Source organism: Camponotus vicinus, unplaced genomic scaffold (assembly GCF_025532165.1).
Source record: "Camponotus vicinus isolate PSW18456_S1 unplaced genomic scaffold, iyCamVici1.0 SCAF_14, whole genome shotgun sequence".
NCBI classification, from domain to species: Eukaryota; Metazoa; Arthropoda; class Insecta; order Hymenoptera; family Formicidae; genus Camponotus; species Camponotus vicinus.
In genome coordinates this window covers 1,469,649-1,490,408 of record NW_028141950.1, presented here as the reverse complement: position 1 = coordinate 1,490,408, position 20,760 = coordinate 1,469,649, and the positions used below count along the sequence as shown (strand labels likewise).

Sequence of the window (20,760 nt, the reverse complement as noted above, 5' to 3'; positions counted from 1 at the left end):
ACTCTCTCTTCTTTTTTTTATAGTGGTTTAATTCCGATAACGAAAAGTCAACAAGTTCATCGTCAATTACGCGACCAACCACGTCAGTGTTTAATCTATTTGACCCGCGTGTATCGCTTTTATTATCGCTTTCACTCATTTAGTAGTTATAGTATCAACTTTCAAAAAGTCCTCAACAATGGAACACGTAGAAATTTCTTCGGGTGCAGCTAAGAATAACAATGATGTAGTAACACACTTTTTGCGAAAATTCGGAGAAATTATCTGATATACAAATGAGAAAATTTCAATCTTGAAAAATTATTTTCTTTCTTAAAGAGAGAGTCTCAATCTTCTTAAACTGTCGCGACTTACGAGTCTCATCCGAGCGATCGTTGCGAGGAAGTTTATCGCGGAAGAAGCAGATGATTTGATATCCCAGAAGTGAACCCGATTCGTTTGCAAGAGCATTTCACCGACGAGATCGAGTTTGTCAACTCGCTCCGATTTCGCGACAACAGAGTTTTAATTTAAAGTCTATTTAAGCATATAATATATGTAATGTCATGCATAACATATATGTAATGTCAAAGAAATTTTAAAAAATGAAAAAAGAGAGATAATGGCCGATTAATCTATCGATATTCCGGCAAAATTGTTCCTTTAAATCTGTTATTTATTTAAATAAGAGGCATTTTACCGAGAGAATTCGCATATTTACGCATCTTTATTTACACTCTTATTAATATTTAATTCTATTTATATATAAAACATTTATTAAACATTTTTTTATAATATTTTCTTATAAAGATACTGTATGATTCTCTTCTGCACATGATTATATATCTATGAATATTGATACGAAAAGTATTATATACTTATCTTTACGCATATTGATCTTCAAGAAATGATATGACTGATATTTAAATAAATTTCAAGAGAGATGTAGAAGAGAGAGAAGGACTCGATATAGAACAAAGGTATTTACACGTGTCGATTCGTTAAACACCTTGTACGTAATAAAGCGACAAAGTGCGTAAACGCATGCTATCATCGTTTTTTTCATGGCACCCTGCAGCCATGCGACTGATATACCGGTATCTTATCCCTTAGAACGAACAAGGTTTAATGCGACACGTGCAGCGAGATTTGACCTCGGAAGCCGCACCAAGACGATTGAGATTTCTTATATTTAACATTGACGATTAATAATTTAGACTGTCATCGCGATTATGTAAATTTTGTGTGTAAAATCTTACAATTTTGTGATTCTCTTCCGCACATGATTATGTATCGATGACCTATGAATATTGACCTCTCTCTTTCTCTCAAGATAATCGCGAAAATGATAATTTATATTTGTTTCTAGATTCTCGCGAATGCGAGATATATTTGATCGCTCTCTTAAAACTGCAAATTACGAAGAACGTGATATGCAGGCACGCGTGAAGGTCACATTCTTCCAGCAACGTTTTTTACATATTATGTTTTTTGCATATTAAGTCTACACGTGATCAATTGCGTAGGAAAGGCAGACATAATCCCGAAAGTTCTTCCCGATTTCTTGCCAGGATTATTGTTTAGAAAAAATATTTAATGATTTACGCCTTTTTAATATTAATTTATTTTTTTAAAGGCACTTTAGAATTTAATCTTTAAGAGATCGATTTAAGATTAAAACTTTGAAGAATTGATTAAGAAATGAATATAAATTTGTCGTGAAATTTTCGAGAATCTTAATTGATTATAAAATGACAAATAGATAAAAAAAACAACTTGTCATGTCTCATTTAATTAATTACAAATAGACTTCAAATTAAATAGAACTTTAACGTAACACTTTTAATATCAATAAGAAAATTAATAAGATATAGAGATCTTTAACAAGATTTACGTTGAAAAAAAAGATCTTTGAAATAATTTCATTTAAAAAAATGAAGTTATATTTTTAATGGACAATGTACAATATTTCACTTTGTATGACACTTTACTTTATTTGATCGTATTTTCCCAAAACTGTGAATTTTAGTTGTCGAAGGAATAATATGCTTTATCTAATCGTATTTTCCCAAAACTGAATTTTAGTTGTCGAAGGAATAATATGCTTCGAAATCGGAACTTTCCTTAGAAAAAGTTCGCGAATCGAATTACCGAATCCAATGATGACCGCGTCCGGCGAAAGGAAGTCCGTTAGGTGTGCGTGAGGGATGCCTAACTGTGCTCGTCGAGGGTTTGAGCCTCGGTGCCGCGAGGTTTCCTCTCCTCTGCAGGTCTTCTCGCGCTTCTATCTCGCATCGCGGCCGCGTTTTTTCTCGCGCCTCATCTTGCATCTCATAGTACATTCGAAATTTTGTATATTCCTCTTTCCCTGCTTACAATAGCATACATTGCCATATAATATATTATATTATACCGTAAGACATACGCAACTATTATAATTATAATATATTTTGATGAATACATTTCTCAATAATTTCTTAACAAGTTAATTTTTTTGTTCAAATTATATCGCTTATTATTTCGTGGAAAACAATCTCATATTAATCAAAGAAAATCTCAACAACGACAAACTCGTTTGTCATCACTCCCGAAATAACGACACCGAATAATCGTCTCTTTTTTCACGCCCGTTGTTTCAGGCACAACGGCCGGAGCAGAGTGTAATGCAGGCCTTGGAGAGTCTCAATGACTCACAGGTGAACGACTTCTTGTCCGGCAAAGCACCACTTAACCTGACAATGCGATTGGGCGATCACATGATGCTGATACAGCTGCAGCTGTCCACCGTAACCCCGGCTTCGCCGACTGCCAATCAGACGACGGGCTCCACTAGCAACAGCAGCCACAGTTTGCCCGCCAGTGGCAGTGCCACGAGCAACGCATCCAGCTTACCTAGCGGCCATGTTTCCTCCTCGTTACAGGCCAGAAGATGTCTGGCAGCTAGATCGCCGGGGAACATTGTCAAGTCGCAAAACGCTAGTGGTGGACCAAGTGGCAGAACGTCGCATCTGATTAGCAGCCTTGCCAGCGCCCTACACGCCGCTGCCGGTTACAGCAGCAACAGCAATACTCTGTCCACCGCTGGCATCACCACCACTACCACTAGCCCGGTTTGCTCCAGTCGCGTTACGTCACTCTCGTCCGTCTCCGCGACGCCGATCAGCCCGGTACACTCGTCATCGTCGTCCTCCAGCAACTCGAGTCAGTCGCAGTCCTCGCGCAGCAATTCGCACGGCGTTCCGCCTACGAGCAGTGGCTCCTCCAGCGCCTGCCAACCCTGCCCGCTCTATCATCACCATCATCATCATCACGGGCATCATCATGGCCACCATCATGGTCACCATCATCATCACCATCACCATCATCATCATCACCATTCGAGAAATAACAAGGCCGGTTTGCCCAATCTCTCCTCTTCCTCCTCCTCTTCTTCCGCTACGGGTTCTGTCCCGAGTCAGGAGCAGAATACTTTGGAGCCGACAATGTCCTACGATGCGACGCTACCCAGGAAAAAACTCTGTAGCGGCCACCATCATCACGGTCAGCAATCGTCATCCGTTACCTTCAGTGGCATTGACGTCACGAGGAGTCAGCACGACGAATCGAATCCGCAGAGTCCCAGTTGCACCTCGTCGTTGATGTTGGAACAGTCGCCGCCCAAGCCTGCCACGCTCGACACCCGCGCGCTCGCCGAGGCTTCCCGGAACCTCACGCAGAAACTGAAGCAGCTCTCCTCTGAGGTACTCACCTCGCGGGTCGACCTCGCAGAGGTATACATTGTTACCGAAGCCAGTTCCCCCTGTGTATCATTATTCGTGATTGACGCCGCGTCAATTAAGGTCCTAAGAGATGTGTGAATTCGGCCTCTTGATAAATTGAATTGTTTGTCTTTAATGAGACGAAATTTTCCATTGATATTGGATTTATTTCTCGATGAATGTTTTTGCTTATGCTCTCAGGTCCTTAAAATTATCGTATTTATGGCGTACATTCAGTATTACTTTATCGTTATCGTTAATGTTAACGGCACACGAGTGTAGCAAAATTTTTATGAAATATTTTACAAAATTAGGAGAACGCGAGACGTAGGCAAGGCGCGATAATAGAGAGTATGCATCATCACGGTAAGGGTGTCTACTCCGGCACGTTCAGCGGCACTTTGAACCCAGCCCTTCAGGACAGACACGGTAGACCGAAGCGGGACATCAGCACCATCATTCACATTTTAAATGATTTGCTCTGTGCGACGCCGGCTGCATCCGCAGGCCACTACAGGCATCATCATCATAGGCATTCGCACGCTCGTCAACAGTCCTCAATGTCCACATCTTCTACCAGCACAACCACTGCGAGTGGAGCGAATACGTCGGTTGGGTGCCATGATTCCACACCAGGATACTCTAACGGTACGTAATTATAAACGTGTTGAATAATATTTTTAATGTTAAAGTAATTTTTAAAAATTGTTTAATATAATCTTTTTAAGATTTTTTAAGAAAAGATTTAAATTCAAATTAATAATATAATATATGTATATGTTCAATATATTAATATCAATTATAATATATTAAATAAATTATTATTATTAATATATATTTTTTTTAAATAGATAAATTATTTATAATGCTACAACATAATGTTATAACATAATCATAGTATCAGAAAATAGAATAATATTTATAATAATATCACCCATCTTTATATATTTTTATAAAAACTATGCCCATCTCGAGATCTTGACGCTTCACTGAGATCTTTATTAATACTATTAATATCGATTAAATATCACGTAATGTTTGTTGGAATGCAGAGGAATTATCGAAAGAGAATGAAGCGACAAAGGGCAAGATGCGTCGGCTGCGCTTAGTCATGGAGCAACGTCGCGCCAAGAGGAAAGCGAGGCGACAGGCGCGCGCGGCACCATATACCACGCAATGGGCCGCGATGACTCCCGCCGATCCGAATCACGAGCCGAACACGTCGACGGCGGCCTCGGGTACCACCACCACTACTACTACCACGAGCACCAACAGCGCGGAACCGCAGAACGAGCCGGAGCTTCAACCATGCAGTCCCGAACCGGTCGTAGCTTAAAATACTACCGAGTCACTAACGAGTCAATTCACGGCACACAGTAATAGTAGCCTCTATATCGTAATACATAGAGAGTATAATTGTCTCTCTTTTATCCGTTCTTACCTGATCGCACTGATTTATTCCAAGAAAAACAAAAAAAAACATGATGCAGGGTTAAACGTGTCCTACCACAGGTAGTTGCATTCATTTCGTCTACAACTCATTCTGTTCGATACGTAACCAAACGCTGCAACGTTTTAACGTTAATTTGATACCCTGTTTTCATCCTCGCCGTATAAGTTAGATCATTGCCACCGAAATTCATATCGAGTTTCCCTCGAGTATGATGCAATTGTCTCACTTTCTACGATTTGCGTTATCGTGCGCAAATAAAAAATCGTTATTAACGAGACTTGATTGACGGATCAGAAGATGAAAAGTCTAATTTATCATTTTGCTTCTCTGAGTTTATAGCACTCCAAATTAATTGGATTGGTATAAAGATTTATTTTTCGTTTCTTATTATTTTTTTTCTTTAGAAAATTTAATTTTAAAAACAGGACTCTTGTCCTTTTTCATCTTCCTTCCCCTCATGATTATCTTCACATCGACGAAACCAAGTCGTAGACACGTTGAATTAGAATGTTTATGCGTTGATAAAAAATGATGGTGCGTGACATTATAGCTATTATAACGAAAGATATATAGTGTTACTGCTATAATAAAGCTATGTATATTTCATTATATATAATATATATATTATTATTAACGCACGTTATCTTATTAACGTGTAACGTAAATATTGGGTATCTTACGGCTGTCGTTTCCGAACGTTAATAAAACGGTAATGTCGCAGTGTTTGGCCGGACTCAGGACTTGATCGTAGTTGACAATAATTACGCTCGGCGAATGAATCAGTGTGACGGTTTTACGTATCTATACATCGACACACATCGCGCGAGAAGTCGATGAATCGTTTTAAGAGATAGAGAGAGAACAAGAGAAAAAAAGAGAGAGAGAGAGAGAGAAAGAGAGCAAAAGCTCCTATAAAGAATCCTATTAAGAAACTTCCTGTTAGGATTATAAAACTCGCCGATAAACACATCTCACGCAGAAATGAAAGAAAAAAAAGAGCAGTGTCGTTATTGTTCTGTATATGGTACTACGAGACTCCGCGATAATTATCCTCTCGCTATCATCGGGCACTTTGATCGAAATCTTATACGAATAGATACGAGTAGAACTTTAATCACGCACGAATCACGAAACAAGACCGTGTTTCGATAAGTAATGACAAAGCTTGCCGAGTTTTCGACGCAGAATTCTCGTCGCATGAAGCAATGAAAAAAAAAAAATTCGCACGCGTGAAATTTGTGCAAATTTGTACTTTACGATCCCCTACGGATCTATACGATTGATCTAAATCACTACAATCTTTTGTAAGTAGCAAGTGCACTTTCCAATGTCATATTTACTTTGCAAGAGGGATACGCGGATGATATGTTTGTTGGAATATTTTTTATGTTAATCCTTTAGTGACTTTTTTGTGTTAAATAATGTGTAGCAGTCGGATTTCCGTATTATCTACTCTATTCTTAAACTTAAAAAATCAAGTAACAGTCTGGATTGCTGAAGTTTAGAGAGAATATAATATTTAGTGATATAGGCAGATTTCTATTCTCAAATTTCGGTCTATTTTATTAATTTCAGCTAACATATGTACTAAATTAACCAATATTGAAGTTTAATATAAAATTCTTAAGTTCGGCAATTTATAATTATAAATGCTCTATCCGCAATTTGGTTATTGAAACTTCTCTAATCATTCTAAAAACTAGTACGCACGATTATATTTTACTCGTGCTTTGACAAGTGAAAAATGTGAAAGAGAGCAAGAGCAGCGAAAGTGATTAAGTATAAAAAATAGATATTACGGAAATTCTATATTTTTCATTCAAATGTTGTTGTTTTTTTCATTAATTGAAAATTATAATGGAAAATGATAATCGCAAATATATATGATGCGAAGTGTCTTGTAGACCTTCTGTATTGTGCTTACATTTGTTGTTCGTTCTTCAATATGTTAGTATTTATCCATTCAATGTAATATTCTAAATCTATGCAATTCGTTTTGAGTTATTGATACGTATTTTTCAATTCTTAATCGCATTTATTTTGTCATTAATGCATAAGGGCGATATCTCGACGGCCAATATTGTCCATTTATGATTTAAAAACGACGATGTCTCGATTAAGGAACGAAAGAGAAAAGCAAACTAAAAAGGGAAAAAATGAGAAATGAAACATTATTTTTTTGCGTTGTATGTAATTCTTAGAATAATCTAGGCACAAAGGAACCATAATATTGCGTTTAAGTAACGTGATGAAATTGAAAATAGGATATTCATATCAGTTTTCACAGTGTACACATTTTTGGACATGCTGTACCTTTTAATCGTTATTGTGAATCATATCTTGATGCTTGATTGCCCTTTGTTAAGATTACGCTATAATATTATTCTCAAGAGAAGAGATAAATGAAGAAACAGTACAGAAGAAAAGGTGTATAAGAGACAATTCTGTAGCTGAAAAGTTGCGTGATCGTACTATATGGCATACTATATGCCGTCACGATTTTGTTTAATTAGATACTACAGATAAAATACGATGTCACTACTAATAGAGTACATTGCGTTTAAGTTACTTTAGAAAAAGAGAAAATATTATTACCATTATTATACATTATTATATATCGTTAGTACCGCTATTACGATTTTTGCAAAACTGGCTCAAGATTGTAATATACGATTATCGGAACCTTTATCGAGTACCAAAATAAATAAGATTGCTTGCTAAGCTAAGGAGACAACAAACTCATTTTCAATTTTTGATGATGCGTTAAGTATTCATTATCGTTTCCTTATTCATCTTTGTAATATGTTATTTTCTATTTTCAGTAAATATACGACAATTAGTTAACCGTGTGAAGAAGATAGACATCTCTTCACGTTACTCAACAAAACGTAAAGTTTAAAGAAAGACAGATGGAATATTGAATTAGATTCATATTTATCTACCGTAAATTTTTTTGTTTATTTAAATTATGTCGTAAATTACAATCGCGTAAAAATCTATCGATGCTTAAAAGTTATGCTATAGTAATATAACATCTATAACATCTTTTGTGTAGTATATACGCCGCACGTATCTAAATGACAATACAGCTATTATTATAAAAAGAGGGAAAAAAGAAGAAAACTAATATCATCTTGACGAAATCAGATTGCAACACTATTGCAAATCGTACGTTTCTCGCCGTGAACGTAAAATTCGCGATGCGTTACCCTGTCCTCGTCCCAGCACAATCATTCGTAAAAAGAATCCCTCTCGATTCTTTAGTTGCTAATATAAAAATTACTAATATTTAAGTTAGTCGATATAAAAAAAATTGATTGATTATCGCAGCTCCGATATACCATGGTACATCTTTAAATCTTTATTTGCATTAAATAGAATTCCCTACGCGCGCATCTCGAGTTCGAGTTTTTCGTTGTGTTGTGTAGAAAGGCAAGATGTCTAATACTGATAGAAACAAAAAAATCGCTCGAAATTGTTTTATTTTTTCGTAATAGATCTGTCAAAGATCAATCCTCGTGTTAATAAGGTTGTACCCTGATAATTCGACAACTTTATAAACTACGTCTTGTTTTTTCCTTTCATTCGACATGCATTCATAATGAGAAACACGCTTAAAATTAATTGGTTCTATGCATTGTCACTGGATCACAAATGAATTACTTTATACAAATGAGTATATAATTATTCTATCTAAAAAATTTGGCTGGGCATGTATTTCCTTTTAGCGTGTCTTACTTATCATGCAAAAAGATTTATCGAACAATACGCAAAATGCGAGAAAGAGAGGAGTACACATTTGAATATCAAAAGAGATTCGCAGCTCTAAACAATAATTGTCAGTATAGTGGAAGAAGGTTTGCAAGACAGTTTTTAACATTTCTACATTAGATCATCGAAAACTTTTCATCATAATGAAGAATTTTTTTCGACTATATGTTAGAATTAAATTATATCTAAGTGTGTCTTCTCCCCTCTCTTCTCTTCTATTGCGCGTGAAACAGCAAAAGCTCGCACAATCTTGCCAGAGTCTTTGAATACTTTTATAAAACGGTATCTTTCGCAATAATGTGGCGATATATAAATACACGAATTTCTACGAATTTCTATGATTTTTATCGCGTAAAAACGACAATGTCTTTCGTAAGTAAAATTCGAGAGCTCGTTTTTTCGTGCTCGTTATCTGCATTTTCTTTAAACATGGATTAAAAAATGGACGGGATAAAGCATAGGCATTACGCCAAGAGGAAGGAGAGCGTACAATTGTATAGTGCGCTCGTTTGCCAAGATACGAGATATCTTCAGTATAATAATTAATTAATTAAATATATTTGCTGAAATTATATTAATTTGCTGAATTAATTTCTGAAAAAAAGTCAAAAAAAAAGGTAACGTAAAATCGAATTATCTCGTGTCCGAGCGAACGCGGATCTCGTGATGCGCGTAAACCTTTCTCGAAGTGATATTTGTGCGATATAGTGGAGCTCGCTCTTTCACATGTCGGAATTGTCACGGAATAAAAAAATGTATGTTTTGGCAGTTTAATTTTTTTCAGCACACGAAACGCTTCAGCACGTATCACTATGATCAACTGATAAACGTTTTTCTACGCACATCCACAGGCATTGGCAGAATTCATCATTTTTTTATATCATTTGGACAAATGTATATATATGTATATATACAATATCTTAAAAGCATATCTTGAATGAATGATATCTTGGAAGGTAATAGCATCGATCACAGTAAGTAAAAAGATTCCTGCGATATCTTCTTTTCCAAATGTCTCTTCCAAATTACATGGTGGCTAAATTGTTTAAAGCCAGACATATAGTTTATCACAACCATCTTATTCACGATAATTATTATTACCAGTTGAAGTATCGATGCTTCCTCCTGGAACACATTGTATACCGCTTGAAAAACCAATGTTGTTATACCGGCATAAACGTTTGGTCTCATTGAACCTATCTAATACAGATTAATCTTTTTTGTGATCGTCTTGCGACACATGTGACAAGTCTTTAGCGGGGCGGCACAGTGTTCGCAGGCACCGTGACCGCAAAGGAAAGCGACATTACGACGACGTTCCATGCAAATGCTGCACATGTTCGCCTCCTCGAGATCCGCGACTCTAGTTTCGAGATAACGTAATCGCTCCAAGTCTTTGTCCTTTTCCTTTTCCCTGTCGTTGATCTCTTCCTTCCGTTTTCCTTCCGACGACATGTCTTTTGATTTTTCTTCCGAATTAGCTATTGAAACCTCACCTGTTGCCAGCTGACCATCTAAATAATGCAAAAATAAAATATAAAATACACAAGTATAAACCTTTCTCGAGACGATGTTTAGAAAAATTTATAAAATCGAATACCTTGAATCGATTGCGTTTTAACGACGGTATGACCGCAATGTGCACAACCAAGCGTGACGCTACTGCTAGGATCAAGTCGGTTCTCTTGCTTTGTGCCCGTTACGAGTCCTGAGCAATCTCGACATTCCGCAGCGTCACCGGAACCGGATATACTTTTCCTCCCGCTACGCAATCCTTCCGATTGTGACATATTATCTATCCGATCCGTAGATGGTTCTACGTAATTACTTGGTGGATTATTTTCTATTCTGTAAAACGGATTATTCTTTCTATATTTACTAAAAAATTATCGAATAATTTGATAATCGATTAACCTCATTATTTTGAGAACATTGTAAGTCCAAATTTCAAAATGTTATAAAATCAATTTGTTATCGCGTTTTTCATACATATTTATAACATTTCGAAGATTGGATTTAGAATATCTTTTAAAATATCTTATCTTGTCTTACTCTAATTGCGTGCTGTGACTTTGGTATTTGTAGGATCGTAAAAGATCGACGAGCAGAGCGGTTTGCGGATCGCCCTCCAAAAGATCGAGCGGGGTCTTGTCTTTATTATTCCTAACTTGTTCAAGAAGTTTGCAGCTTCTGTCCACACTTACGAGAAAACAAGCTAGTGCTAATTCAGTCTTTGTGCTTTGCCTCGCCAGATTCTGCCAGATCTGTTTGAAGGAAAATTTTTTGTCAGATAAAAATGACAAGTCTATACTTTCTTTATACTTTTCAAACTATGAATATACACAGAATAATGTTGGAAACATTAATTTCATATAAAAAATAAATATTTATTCCATGAGTACTCGTTTCTTTTCGCATAAATGTATAAATATCCGAGAATGAAATCGTAAATTTTCACGTACCGCATATATGAGCGGCGAATCTCGGCTACTCTCTGGCGTAGGCACGGCAGTTTGTTGATTCGGGCTTTTTGCTATCGCAATATGCAGCACGGTGTCACCATCTTCGTCCGCGCTACCAATGTCCGCACCAGCGTGAACTAGTAATTCGACAATCGACCAGTGTCCCTGCGAGGTGGCCAAGTGTAACGGAGTCTGTCGTCGATTGTTGCGTAGATCGACCTTGGCGCGTCCACCGTTTTGTGAAAGAAGGATGGCCGCAACTTCTTTATGTCCGTTCAATGCCGCCAGATGCAACGCTGCAAATCCATCCTCCTTTTTCGTATCGACTAAATGACGTGCGCGTGTGACTAGCCTCTCCGTTGCGCTGCGAAGATCGATGAGTTTATATCATTCATGTGTGAATTATAGACAAATTTAAAATTATAATTCAATTCCATAGTTGTACTACTATTTGCTTCATATACGTACTGAGCGTTGCCTTTTAGCGCAGCATGATGCAAAACATTGAAGCCTCGTTTGTTCCGAAGCGTAAAGTCTACTCTTTCACAAGCGCATAACGCGTCGATCACGTCTAACGCGTCCTTTCCGATTGCATCGTGCAATGCTGTGTCACCATACGAGTCTTGCAGATTGACATCGCAATGATGACGCAAAAGCACTCTCACGCATTGTGCGTGTTGTTTGTTAACCGCCACATGCAGTGCGCTGCATCTACCATTGTTGACGGCGTTGATAGCCGCACCTCGTGATAGTAGCAGTTCCATTATCTCCGGTTGATTACTGTTCAATAGAAAGAATGAAAGATAACACGTTGCTACAGTTAATATCACAGGAAACTAAAGATAATGATTTCCCAAACATACCCGAATGCTGCGTAATGCAAAGGCGTATCACCGTCCTCATCAACCGCTCGTAGAGAGGCGCCGGCGTCCAGAAGAAGATTACAAAGCTCACGCTGGCCCTGATGTGAAGCCACTTGTAGACACGTTTTTCTGCCGCCACCAGGAGCGCGCGCATCCACTTTGCCAGGATATTTTTTGAGAAATTCTCGCACTGCGACCACACCGGCTTCGCCCCTAGCCGCGTCTCTCAACAGCTTCTCCACTTCGCTATCGGTACCTTCGACTGGAAGAAGTTAAAATAATTACATCTACACCATTAAGAACAAAATCGATCCAATGATGAAACTATGATACTTTTTATTTCGATTAAGTCGTTTAAATAAGAATTTTTTTCAAACCGTTTTTTTTAACATTAGAAAATAGAAATACCTGAACGATCTTTAAATCTATTCGCATTATCATGCGCAGCAGCCGTAGGATTCGTGCCAGAAGATACAGGAACGACACTTAGCGGATTAAATGTCCATGTAGGACCATCTAGTGCTACACGCAAATCACCATCAGGATAAATTTTGATTATCTTTCCGGTCTTTCCTAGAGCCTGCGACAAATATAAATTCGATGTGTAAATCATAAATACAAAAGAGAAACGATATATGTATAGATTGTCAACTAACGTTTTTCATGATATCTGTCCATTCGCCGTGACCAACTTGATATTGTTTGACCGCGGCTAAATCGCTCTTTACACGGACTATGTCACCGAGGGAGAACGCGCCCTTTGCGGTGACTTTCGTCAAAGCGCCTGGATGGAAAGTCCATCTATTATTGCAGCCTTCGTATTGCACGCGAATATCTCCCTTGTCTGTAATTCGATGTACTGTGCCAATCTAGAAATTTTAGAAAATTAACTTAATGCATTTTTTATATAGTTTCAACTGTAAATATTTAACACATATCACAGTTCTGATAAATATTAATCAAAATTGCTTAACTCTTTTTCTGCTTCATTTCTTAGAAATAAATCTCTAAAGAGATTTTCAGAGAATCAGTTAAACTTCAATTTATTTTAATTAATATTTATGGTACTTGTAGATGAGATGACATTTTATTTTTGCAGAGAATACCTTTCCTATGTATTCGGCCATACGTGGATTCCAACCACCATGACCATCTTGCATTTCTTTTAATATATCGACCTCAATTAGTACTTTCACTTTGTCACCGACATTAAATGTCAGATGGTGTGGACTAGACGTGCTGGAGACACTACTTTTTGTCGGTGTCGAGCTATTTCCGTTGTCTGGTATGGTCAAGACCGGTTGGCCGAGTAATGGAAGGTGCTCCTTGTAATAGGTACCAGCATTAGCTTCCTCCACATAACACAAATCTACGCAACCTTTGTAACCTAATCGATATACATTGGTGCTACTCGTGGACCATGTGACAGTCGCAACAGAACGACTGCTTTCATTGTCCCAACCACGTATATCCATGACTCTGCCAGTCTTTCCTAAAACATAGTCAGAGAAAGATGAGAGATTTATAATACTTCATTAAAATAATTATTACATAATTCTAAATAATATAATTTATTACATAATTATAACTCAAACTGAGATTTATATCTAGATGAAATATTAATAAATATAATAATACCACGGCCACCATCCTGATCTCCCCATTCCCAATCTGGTCCACGAATGACTTTTGCTCCTATAAAGATTCCTTTCAAAGGTATTTTGGTGCATCCTTCTCTCGGTCCTAGTTGAACTCTATAACATTTGATTGAGAAATATAATGATAATTTTATATCAGAGTCAATAACAGTGATAAAACACTTGGATAAAATCACGAATACTGACCCTATAGAATTAGCTGTTTGAAATCTTTGAAATGTATGAGTCAGCTCATGTACATCGGCCATGTAGCATTGTGTGCAGAGATCATAGTCAAAGCACTGAGAACATTTCCACCTCATGCCAATTATCCCATGTCTCTTGCAACCGTCACAGATAATGTTGGAGTGCTTGACGCCAGCGGCTGCATTATCAAACATCAACAGATCATAAGCATTCTGGTAACCGATTCTGTAATTACTTCTAGCGCCGTGGTCCCACTGAACGATAACCGTCTTGTCTGGCGTCCGATCGGCAGGATTCGGACTGGAGGCCGAGTTCCCTGTGGAAGGTGGCTTTCCGATTTCCACTACTGTTCCAGCATGACCCTCGCCGCCATCCTGATCGTCCCATTTCCAATCCTGACCACGAACAACTCGCAAGCCAACTTCCAACATCTCTGTTTGGCTTTTAATTCTTTAAAAGAATATTTCACATTGAGCATTACACACTGTAACATAATATATTGTAATGTATACATAATTGATATTAGTTTGTATTCATAATAATAATTATAATAATTATCAAAAAATGACATCAAATCTTGATTTTGAAACGTATAAATATAGAACTTAAAATATTATTGTGTTAAATATATAATATGATCATCAATTGTAGGAAATAATAAAATACACTGATCCAAAACGTTAGCACAGTATAATTCGATCAGTTTCAATTTTATTCCACGAATTATCAAACTCGCTTAATTTCGGAGCGCGTTTCTGGAGAGAGAACAGGAGGAAATTCTCGACGAAGATGCGTTCGCGTACCTGAGGACAGTCTCGAGATGGAGTCTATATACGAGCCCTATGAATCATACGCGGTGCAGCGACGACGACGCGACCGATAATCCACGAGATGCTTGCTGTAGCTAGAAATCGGTTGTGGAGAAGAGCCGACGTTACGCAGCATCATTGCCGAGTGATTACGCACGCTCCATCGCCGAGGAGGCGGCAACGATGACGGTGACGGTGACGGTGACAATCGTAACGAGTTCTACGTCCGCGATACCGACGACAGTAACCTCATAACTCATAACTGGGCCTGTTGATGATGGCGCCTCCTTCGGCCCGGGTACGTCGGCCCGCCAGATCCGACGCACGGGAAACCATCGGGAAACTAATTAAATATTTCCCCCCCTCCCTCCTACTGCTTTCTCCAGAGAGAAACCTGAGAGCGGTCACCTCGTTTTATAACAGGCATATTGTCCTGATGCGCCGCCTGAAAAAGTGAACGTGAACTATGTCCGTTACGCTCGGTAATGATACATGGTTCGTGTCCATATTATGGTTCATATCCGAACTAGATGAGATGAATAAAATCAGACAAGAACAGACAATCAATCGCGCTGGTTCTGTCTATTGATAATCTATTTATTTAAGAGAAAAGCAAATTAATTATACCATTGATAATCGATTTATTTAAGAGAAAAGCAAATTAATTATAAATAATTACAAAATGAAAATATTAAACTTCAGAGAAATGAATAGATAAACTCTTCGATTAATTTAAATTAGATTTGATTTTGATAGAATTCGATAGGAAAAATTGTCTCAAATTTGATCAAGAACTTGTAAAATCAACGAAAATGTGTTTAATAAAAGCTATTTAATATATGTTGTTGCAATTAATAGAAATATTTTTTATTATAAAAAAAATATAAAGATAGAAGAGATTTAGAGAATAGAGAAGTTTTGTATTAAAATTATTTAATTATATTACTTAAAGTGGAAATATATACTATAAATATATACTATAAATATACGTTTTTATATACGTTATTTTTGTAATTTTATCATTTTCATATCTTTTGTACAAATATATATAAGTCTTAAATTACATAGTGCAATATCAATAAAAATATACACATTAACATTCATAATTAATTCACATGATAATTTACTTAAATGTCACTATTTTGAAATATTTTTAGAGTGAATATAGAGTAAAAATATTGATTTACATACTATGAAACGCATCATTTTTCCTATATTTTAGGATATAATGTTTTATGAAATATATGTTTATACATATATTTTATATTTATACATATGTGAAAATGTTTATAAACATAAAAATATGTTTATATATATAAGAGTATATAATTTTGCTAATAAAGATGCAATTTCAAATGTAGATTGATATTTCATGTACGAGTATAAAAAATGTTAAGCCAATTTATAAATTATACATATAAGAGATACATATCGTCTTGTATAACACAATGTATGTTAAATTTTAATTATTAGTGAAAATAAGAAAACAGAAAAATATTAATAAGAGTAATATATCAAGAATTAATATTTTAGTATTTATACATTAATATAAATTTATAATTTTATATATATATATACACGTAAAATATAAGTTACAAATAAATATTTTACTATACAAAAATTCTGCTATCATTGGCTGCATTCAACAGAAAAAGCCGCTTTGCAACTGTTGTAAAATTCGTGAGCCTGATTAATACTCTTAATTTTGGCTGAATCCAAGAACATACACCAATCAGATTCATGAATTTTACAACAGTTGCAAAGCAGCTTTTCCTGCTGAATACAGCGATTGTTAATAAAATATAAAACTTATTTTAATTTCAATATTTCTAAATTAAATTTCTAATATTAAAAAAAATTTTTTAATAATTTTAAAATAATTTTTTATTTGACAATAAAAGTTACATATGTAAAACTAAAAAAAAATTTTGATATCTAAATCAATAAGTTACATCATTTTGACTAGTCTTTGAATTAAAACTAAAATTAGAATTCCAACAAATAAATAATTCGCAGAAATTAGTTAAACAATGATTTGAAAAATAATTAAAAATTTTACCTTGATATTGTATATTGTAGTTCTAAATCCATTTTTCTTTTACTATAAACAAAAGTGATTACGTTGTTTCTCTTCTAATATTCTGAAAAATAAACTTTTCTGCCACTATGGGTAGAGGTGTTTGTCCCGCGTAATTCGTGATGTTCGCAACAGCACCGGCTTTTAATAGTGTCTGTACCACCGTTGTGTGATTATTGTCTAGTGCATGAAACAGAGGTGTCCGTCCTGATCTCATATCTTTCAAATCTGTAGTAGCGCCAGCTGATAAAAGTGCTTTCACACCTTCCAAATTATTGCGCATGCTACAATAATGTAACGCCGCAAAACCTTGAAAAACAAAAATAGGTTTATGGTTAAATTTTAATATACCGTAATATCGATTCCACAAATATTTCTTGCATAACAATAATACAATTCACCTTCTGAATCTATTTGATCGAGTAATTTTGAATCCGAAACATGTTCAATAAGCATTGATAATAAGGGTGAGGATTGTTTACTGGCTATGATTAGTGCTGATTCATGTATATATTTTGGAATCACCGGTTGTGCTCCAGTCTTCAGTAAAAGTTTTACGATTTCGTCATGTGCATCATATTTGATTGCTAACTCTAAACTCGTCTGTAAAATGTATGAAAAAATGATACATAGTGTCTCTTAAGAAACTAAATCAAATTAAATTTAAGAAATTAGATTTAAAAAAAAAAAATAAATAAATAAACTTACCATTCCATTCTCAGTCAATATATCGACACTTTCTTTACATTGTTGAAGTACCATTAATTGTCTCTGAACAAAATGGATATTATTGCTTACAACAGCATTATGTATATTTAACATGCCATTTTGATCATAACGTTTAACCGATTCAAAGTCTCTTTCCAAATGCTCTATAAGATTTTTACACCTTATTTTTGTCACTGATAAAGTTTCCTTCATTTTCACAGTATCTGAATTTTCTTCAACAATTTGTTTAATAAAATTGTCTAAATCGAAATCGCTTTCTTGTTCAGTTGTAACAGGAGCTTTAAATAGGGAATCATTAGAATATAAACCATTTGTTACTGATTGATCTTGATTAGGCATATCATAAAGAGTAATTTGATTTACTCTTTGAATGCTATCCAAGTCCTTATTTATGAATATAAAAGATTTAGGATCCAATAAACCAAATACCATAGTCTGTACTTGTGTGTCATGTACAGCTTTGTGTTCTTCTGGTAAACGTATTGGAACATGTCTCTCGATTCCAATTCCACAATCTGCTAGAGCCTTCAATGCTAGTGCACGCAACTTGTTATCCCTCACACTATCCATTGCTTTTTTGATAATATTCCATTGATCTGATAACCCTGACTGAACTGAATCCTTGGGATGATCTTGGTTTTCTACATTCAATTGCATGATTGTGTCAGTAGTGCTTGTGATTTGTTGTAATTCTGGAATACATTGCATAGGATCATCAACCATAACAGTAGAACAATCATTTCCAGAGCCTTTCTTCAGATCATATTTATTCTGTATATTTTCACACTTGATATCACACAAAACTTTGCCATGATGAATTATGTCTTTCTCACTTGCTGATGATACAATATCATGCTCCTGTGTCAAAACTGTATTCTGATTTGAAGTAAAAAAAGTTTCATTAATAAGTATATAACTATCATATTTTTTTGTATGTTTCATATACTTGATTATTTAAGAAAACTATATCAGAATTAACTTGAAGTAATTTATTTACTATTTACTCAAATTACTTTGAAATTATCAATATTACTTTTACTATTATTACCTAAACTTTCAATTAAATTTTTAATTAAATTGCTAATAAACTAATATCTTTAGTTAAAACTTACTTCTTTTTAAAAATGGTATTAAAAGATGTAGAAAAATATTTCTACATCTTTTACACTAGTAATATATTTTCTCTTACTTACTTTTGAATACTCTTCAGACCTATGTATATTATTGCTATCAGAATTTATCGCATGCTTCAAATTTACTGTAGAAAATGGTGATTCAATAATTTTTTTATGCGGCAATACTTTTACAGCTAAAGTAGCTTCACTATCTTCTATTACTTTAATTTTTGGAATTTTTACATGGTTATTTTTATTGTTTATTTTATTACATACTATATACTTTTGATTGTCGCTATCAATAATTTGATATAAGGCTTGCTTAGAATTTGTCTCGCTCATGGAAACCGGAATTTCAACAATATCATTAATAAAGACTTGTGCCTCTTTACCTCCGGTCTTGATATCTTGATTCCCAATCATTTTATTTATTGACAGTGTTGTACAATGTTGCAACACGTTACTTTTATTTGTTTCAGATTCATTCTTGCTATAGGATTTAATATTCATCAAATTATTTTTTGGTATCCTTGCAGTACCTTGTTTAAGTATCCGTGGAAATAGCCTCTTCGAAATCGGAGACAGAGTCACTGTTACTGGTTTTTTCACAGGCTTGAGAGTATTCGATTTTGTTATCATAATCGCTTTTCCTTTTAACAAATTATCATTCCGTAATTCTACATTGAATTCTCCCAAATCCTTTCCTTTTGGAGATAAAATCCTTAATTTCTGCAGTTTATTTATAGAGATTTGACGATCCGATTCGACGCCGGATAACACTGTTACTTTTTCGGGCATCGTTAGCATAGACGGCGAAGATTCTACGGAATTTACGATACCCTGCTTCACTGCCTGTTTCAACGTGCTGGGAAATTGTTGTGGCAGCCGAAATTCTCGTACACATTCTATCAATTGCATTTTATTCTCGTTTTCTACAACGCATCTCTTCTTCGGCGGCGGGGGTTCCACTAGATTGTCCATTTATAAATAGTGACTAGCCAACGTTCACATAAAGTTTATTCGTGTCGCTTCGCGCCGCACTCTTCACGGTGAAATCCCCTTATAAGGAGGAGGGGAAAGGGGGATGGATCTCCAACCGAGTGATAAACAGATTGGTGTGATTTCCCGTCATACAATAAATCGCATATCACTCTGTAATGTTCATTGAAATGTAAAACTTGCTGATTTTGATACGAGTAGCTTGTAAGATTATTTCTGATACGCGAATGTAACGTTAAGCTGAACAGGAATCACCGAATTTTCCGCGACTAGAGGGGATATCCCACAGATTCGGGCTCTCGGACACCACATGCTTCGACATTTTCAGGTTCCACCATGTGGAAAAAATATAGCGGCGCATGCGTAACATTTGAAGATTCGTAAAGCCTGTATCATACTATAGGTTGCGGGCTCGATGTAGTTGACCAATCAGAGCAAAGCAATTTGCCGACCTTCTACTCTGATTAGTCAATTCTGACCACACCGAGCCCGCAACTTATAGTACATATAGGCTGCGTTTCCGATATTCACTGCCAGTACTGAAAATCTATAGTATGCGTGACATAAACTATGGCCGGTATTCATAGTCCGTTCTTATATTTAAGATCGTCTTAAGTTCATCTTTAGATATTGTATGTATCATTTTATTGGCTATGGATTATCTGAAGATGAACTAAAGACGATCTTAAATATAAGACCGGACTATGAATACCGGTCTATAGATTCTCAGTACTGGCAGTGAATATCGGAACGCAGCCATAGGGTGCGTTCGTTTACGCAGTCGCTGCCGCAGATGTCATTCGTTTATCTATAGTGTACGTGATGTAAACTATAGATAAACAAATGACATTTGCGGCAGCGACTCCATAAACGAATGCACCCATAATATGGGCTCGAGGAG

The 20,760-nt window shown here is 35.8% G+C and overlaps 3 protein-coding genes across 6 annotated transcripts in view; 1 reads left to right on the top strand and 2 right to left on the bottom strand.

Moving 5' to 3' along the window:
* The window catches only part of LOC145965019 (uncharacterized), a 34,249-nt gene extending 26,338 nt beyond the window's left edge, over positions 1 to 7,911 (top strand). Inside the window, exons 3-5 of one of the 2 annotated variants that reach the window (XM_083088269.1) lie at positions 2,619 to 3,749; positions 4,052 to 4,385; positions 4,790 to 7,911. In XM_083088269.1, the coding sequence (XP_082944395.1) occupies positions 2,619 to 3,749; positions 4,052 to 4,385; positions 4,790 to 5,073 (1,749 nt within the window). In that variant the 3' untranslated portion in view covers positions 5,074 to 7,911. The remainder of the gene's footprint in view (positions 1 to 2,618; positions 3,750 to 4,051; positions 4,386 to 4,789) is intronic. The other variant, XM_083088270.1, reaches the window with a different exon arrangement.
* Mib2 (E3 ubiquitin-protein ligase mind bomb 2) lies at positions 7,285 to 15,507 on the bottom strand. Of its 2 annotated transcripts, none has more exons than XM_083088268.1 (12): positions 14,934 to 15,507; positions 14,131 to 14,614; positions 13,925 to 14,040; positions 13,393 to 13,778; positions 12,943 to 13,155; positions 12,695 to 12,866; positions 12,287 to 12,548; positions 11,892 to 12,203; positions 11,424 to 11,787; positions 11,014 to 11,225; positions 10,562 to 10,809; positions 7,285 to 10,475 (listed from the first exon to the last, which is right to left on the bottom strand). In XM_083088268.1, exons 2-12 carry the CDS (start codon positions 14,559 to 14,561, stop codon positions 10,162 to 10,164), a joined length of 3,030 nt encoding a protein of 1,009 aa, XP_082944394.1. In that variant the 5' UTR covers positions 14,562 to 14,614; positions 14,934 to 15,507; the 3' UTR covers positions 7,285 to 10,161. The 2 variants fall into 2 exon arrangements, with proteins under 2 accessions (XP_082944394.1, XP_082944393.1); XM_083088267.1 differs by having other exon boundaries at positions 14,131 to 14,580.
* A 790-nt stretch (positions 15,508 to 16,297) lies between these two features.
* On the bottom strand, positions 16,298 to 20,206 carry LOC145965017 (uncharacterized). 2 transcript variants are annotated; one of them, XM_083088266.1, is made up of 5 exons: positions 20,115 to 20,197; positions 18,939 to 20,012; positions 17,725 to 18,621; positions 17,418 to 17,619; positions 16,298 to 17,325 (listed from the first exon to the last, which is right to left on the bottom strand). In XM_083088266.1, the coding sequence occupies exons 2-5, from the start codon at positions 19,839 to 19,841 to the stop codon at positions 17,057 to 17,059; spliced, it is 2,271 nt and encodes a 756-aa protein (XP_082944392.1). In that variant the 5' UTR covers positions 19,842 to 20,012; positions 20,115 to 20,197; the 3' UTR covers positions 16,298 to 17,056. The 2 variants fall into 2 exon arrangements, with proteins under 2 accessions (XP_082944392.1, XP_082944390.1); XM_083088264.1 differs by having other exon boundaries at positions 18,939 to 20,206.
* Between the last annotated feature and the right edge of the window lie 554 nt (positions 20,207 to 20,760).

Bases quoted from the DNA above. Each gene is read 5' to 3' on its own strand.
- Mib2 (XM_083088268.1), bottom strand. From the start codon at position 14,561: ATGTTGGAAGTTGGCTTGCGAGTTGTTCGTGGTCAGGATTGGAAATGG. The intron at 11,226-11,423 runs GTACGTGAAAAT...TCCTTCAAACAG, and splicing joins ATTCGCCGCTCATATATGCG to ATCTGGCAGAATCTGGCGAG. The intron at 10,810-11,013 runs GTAAGACAAGAT...TCCGTTTTACAG, and splicing joins AGTCACAGCACGCAATTAGA to AATAGAAAATAATCCACCAA.
- LOC145965017 (XM_083088264.1), bottom strand. From the start codon at position 19,841: ATGGACAATCTAGTGGAACCCCCGCCGCCGAAGAAGAGATGCGTTGTA. The intron at 18,622-18,938 runs GTAAGTAAGAGA...ACTTCAAATCAG, and splicing joins GGTCTGAAGAGTATTCAAAA to AATACAGTTTTGACACAGGA. The intron at 17,620-17,724 runs GTAAGTTTATTT...TACATTTTACAG, and splicing joins TATTGACTGAGAATGGAATG to ACGAGTTTAGAGTTAGCAAT.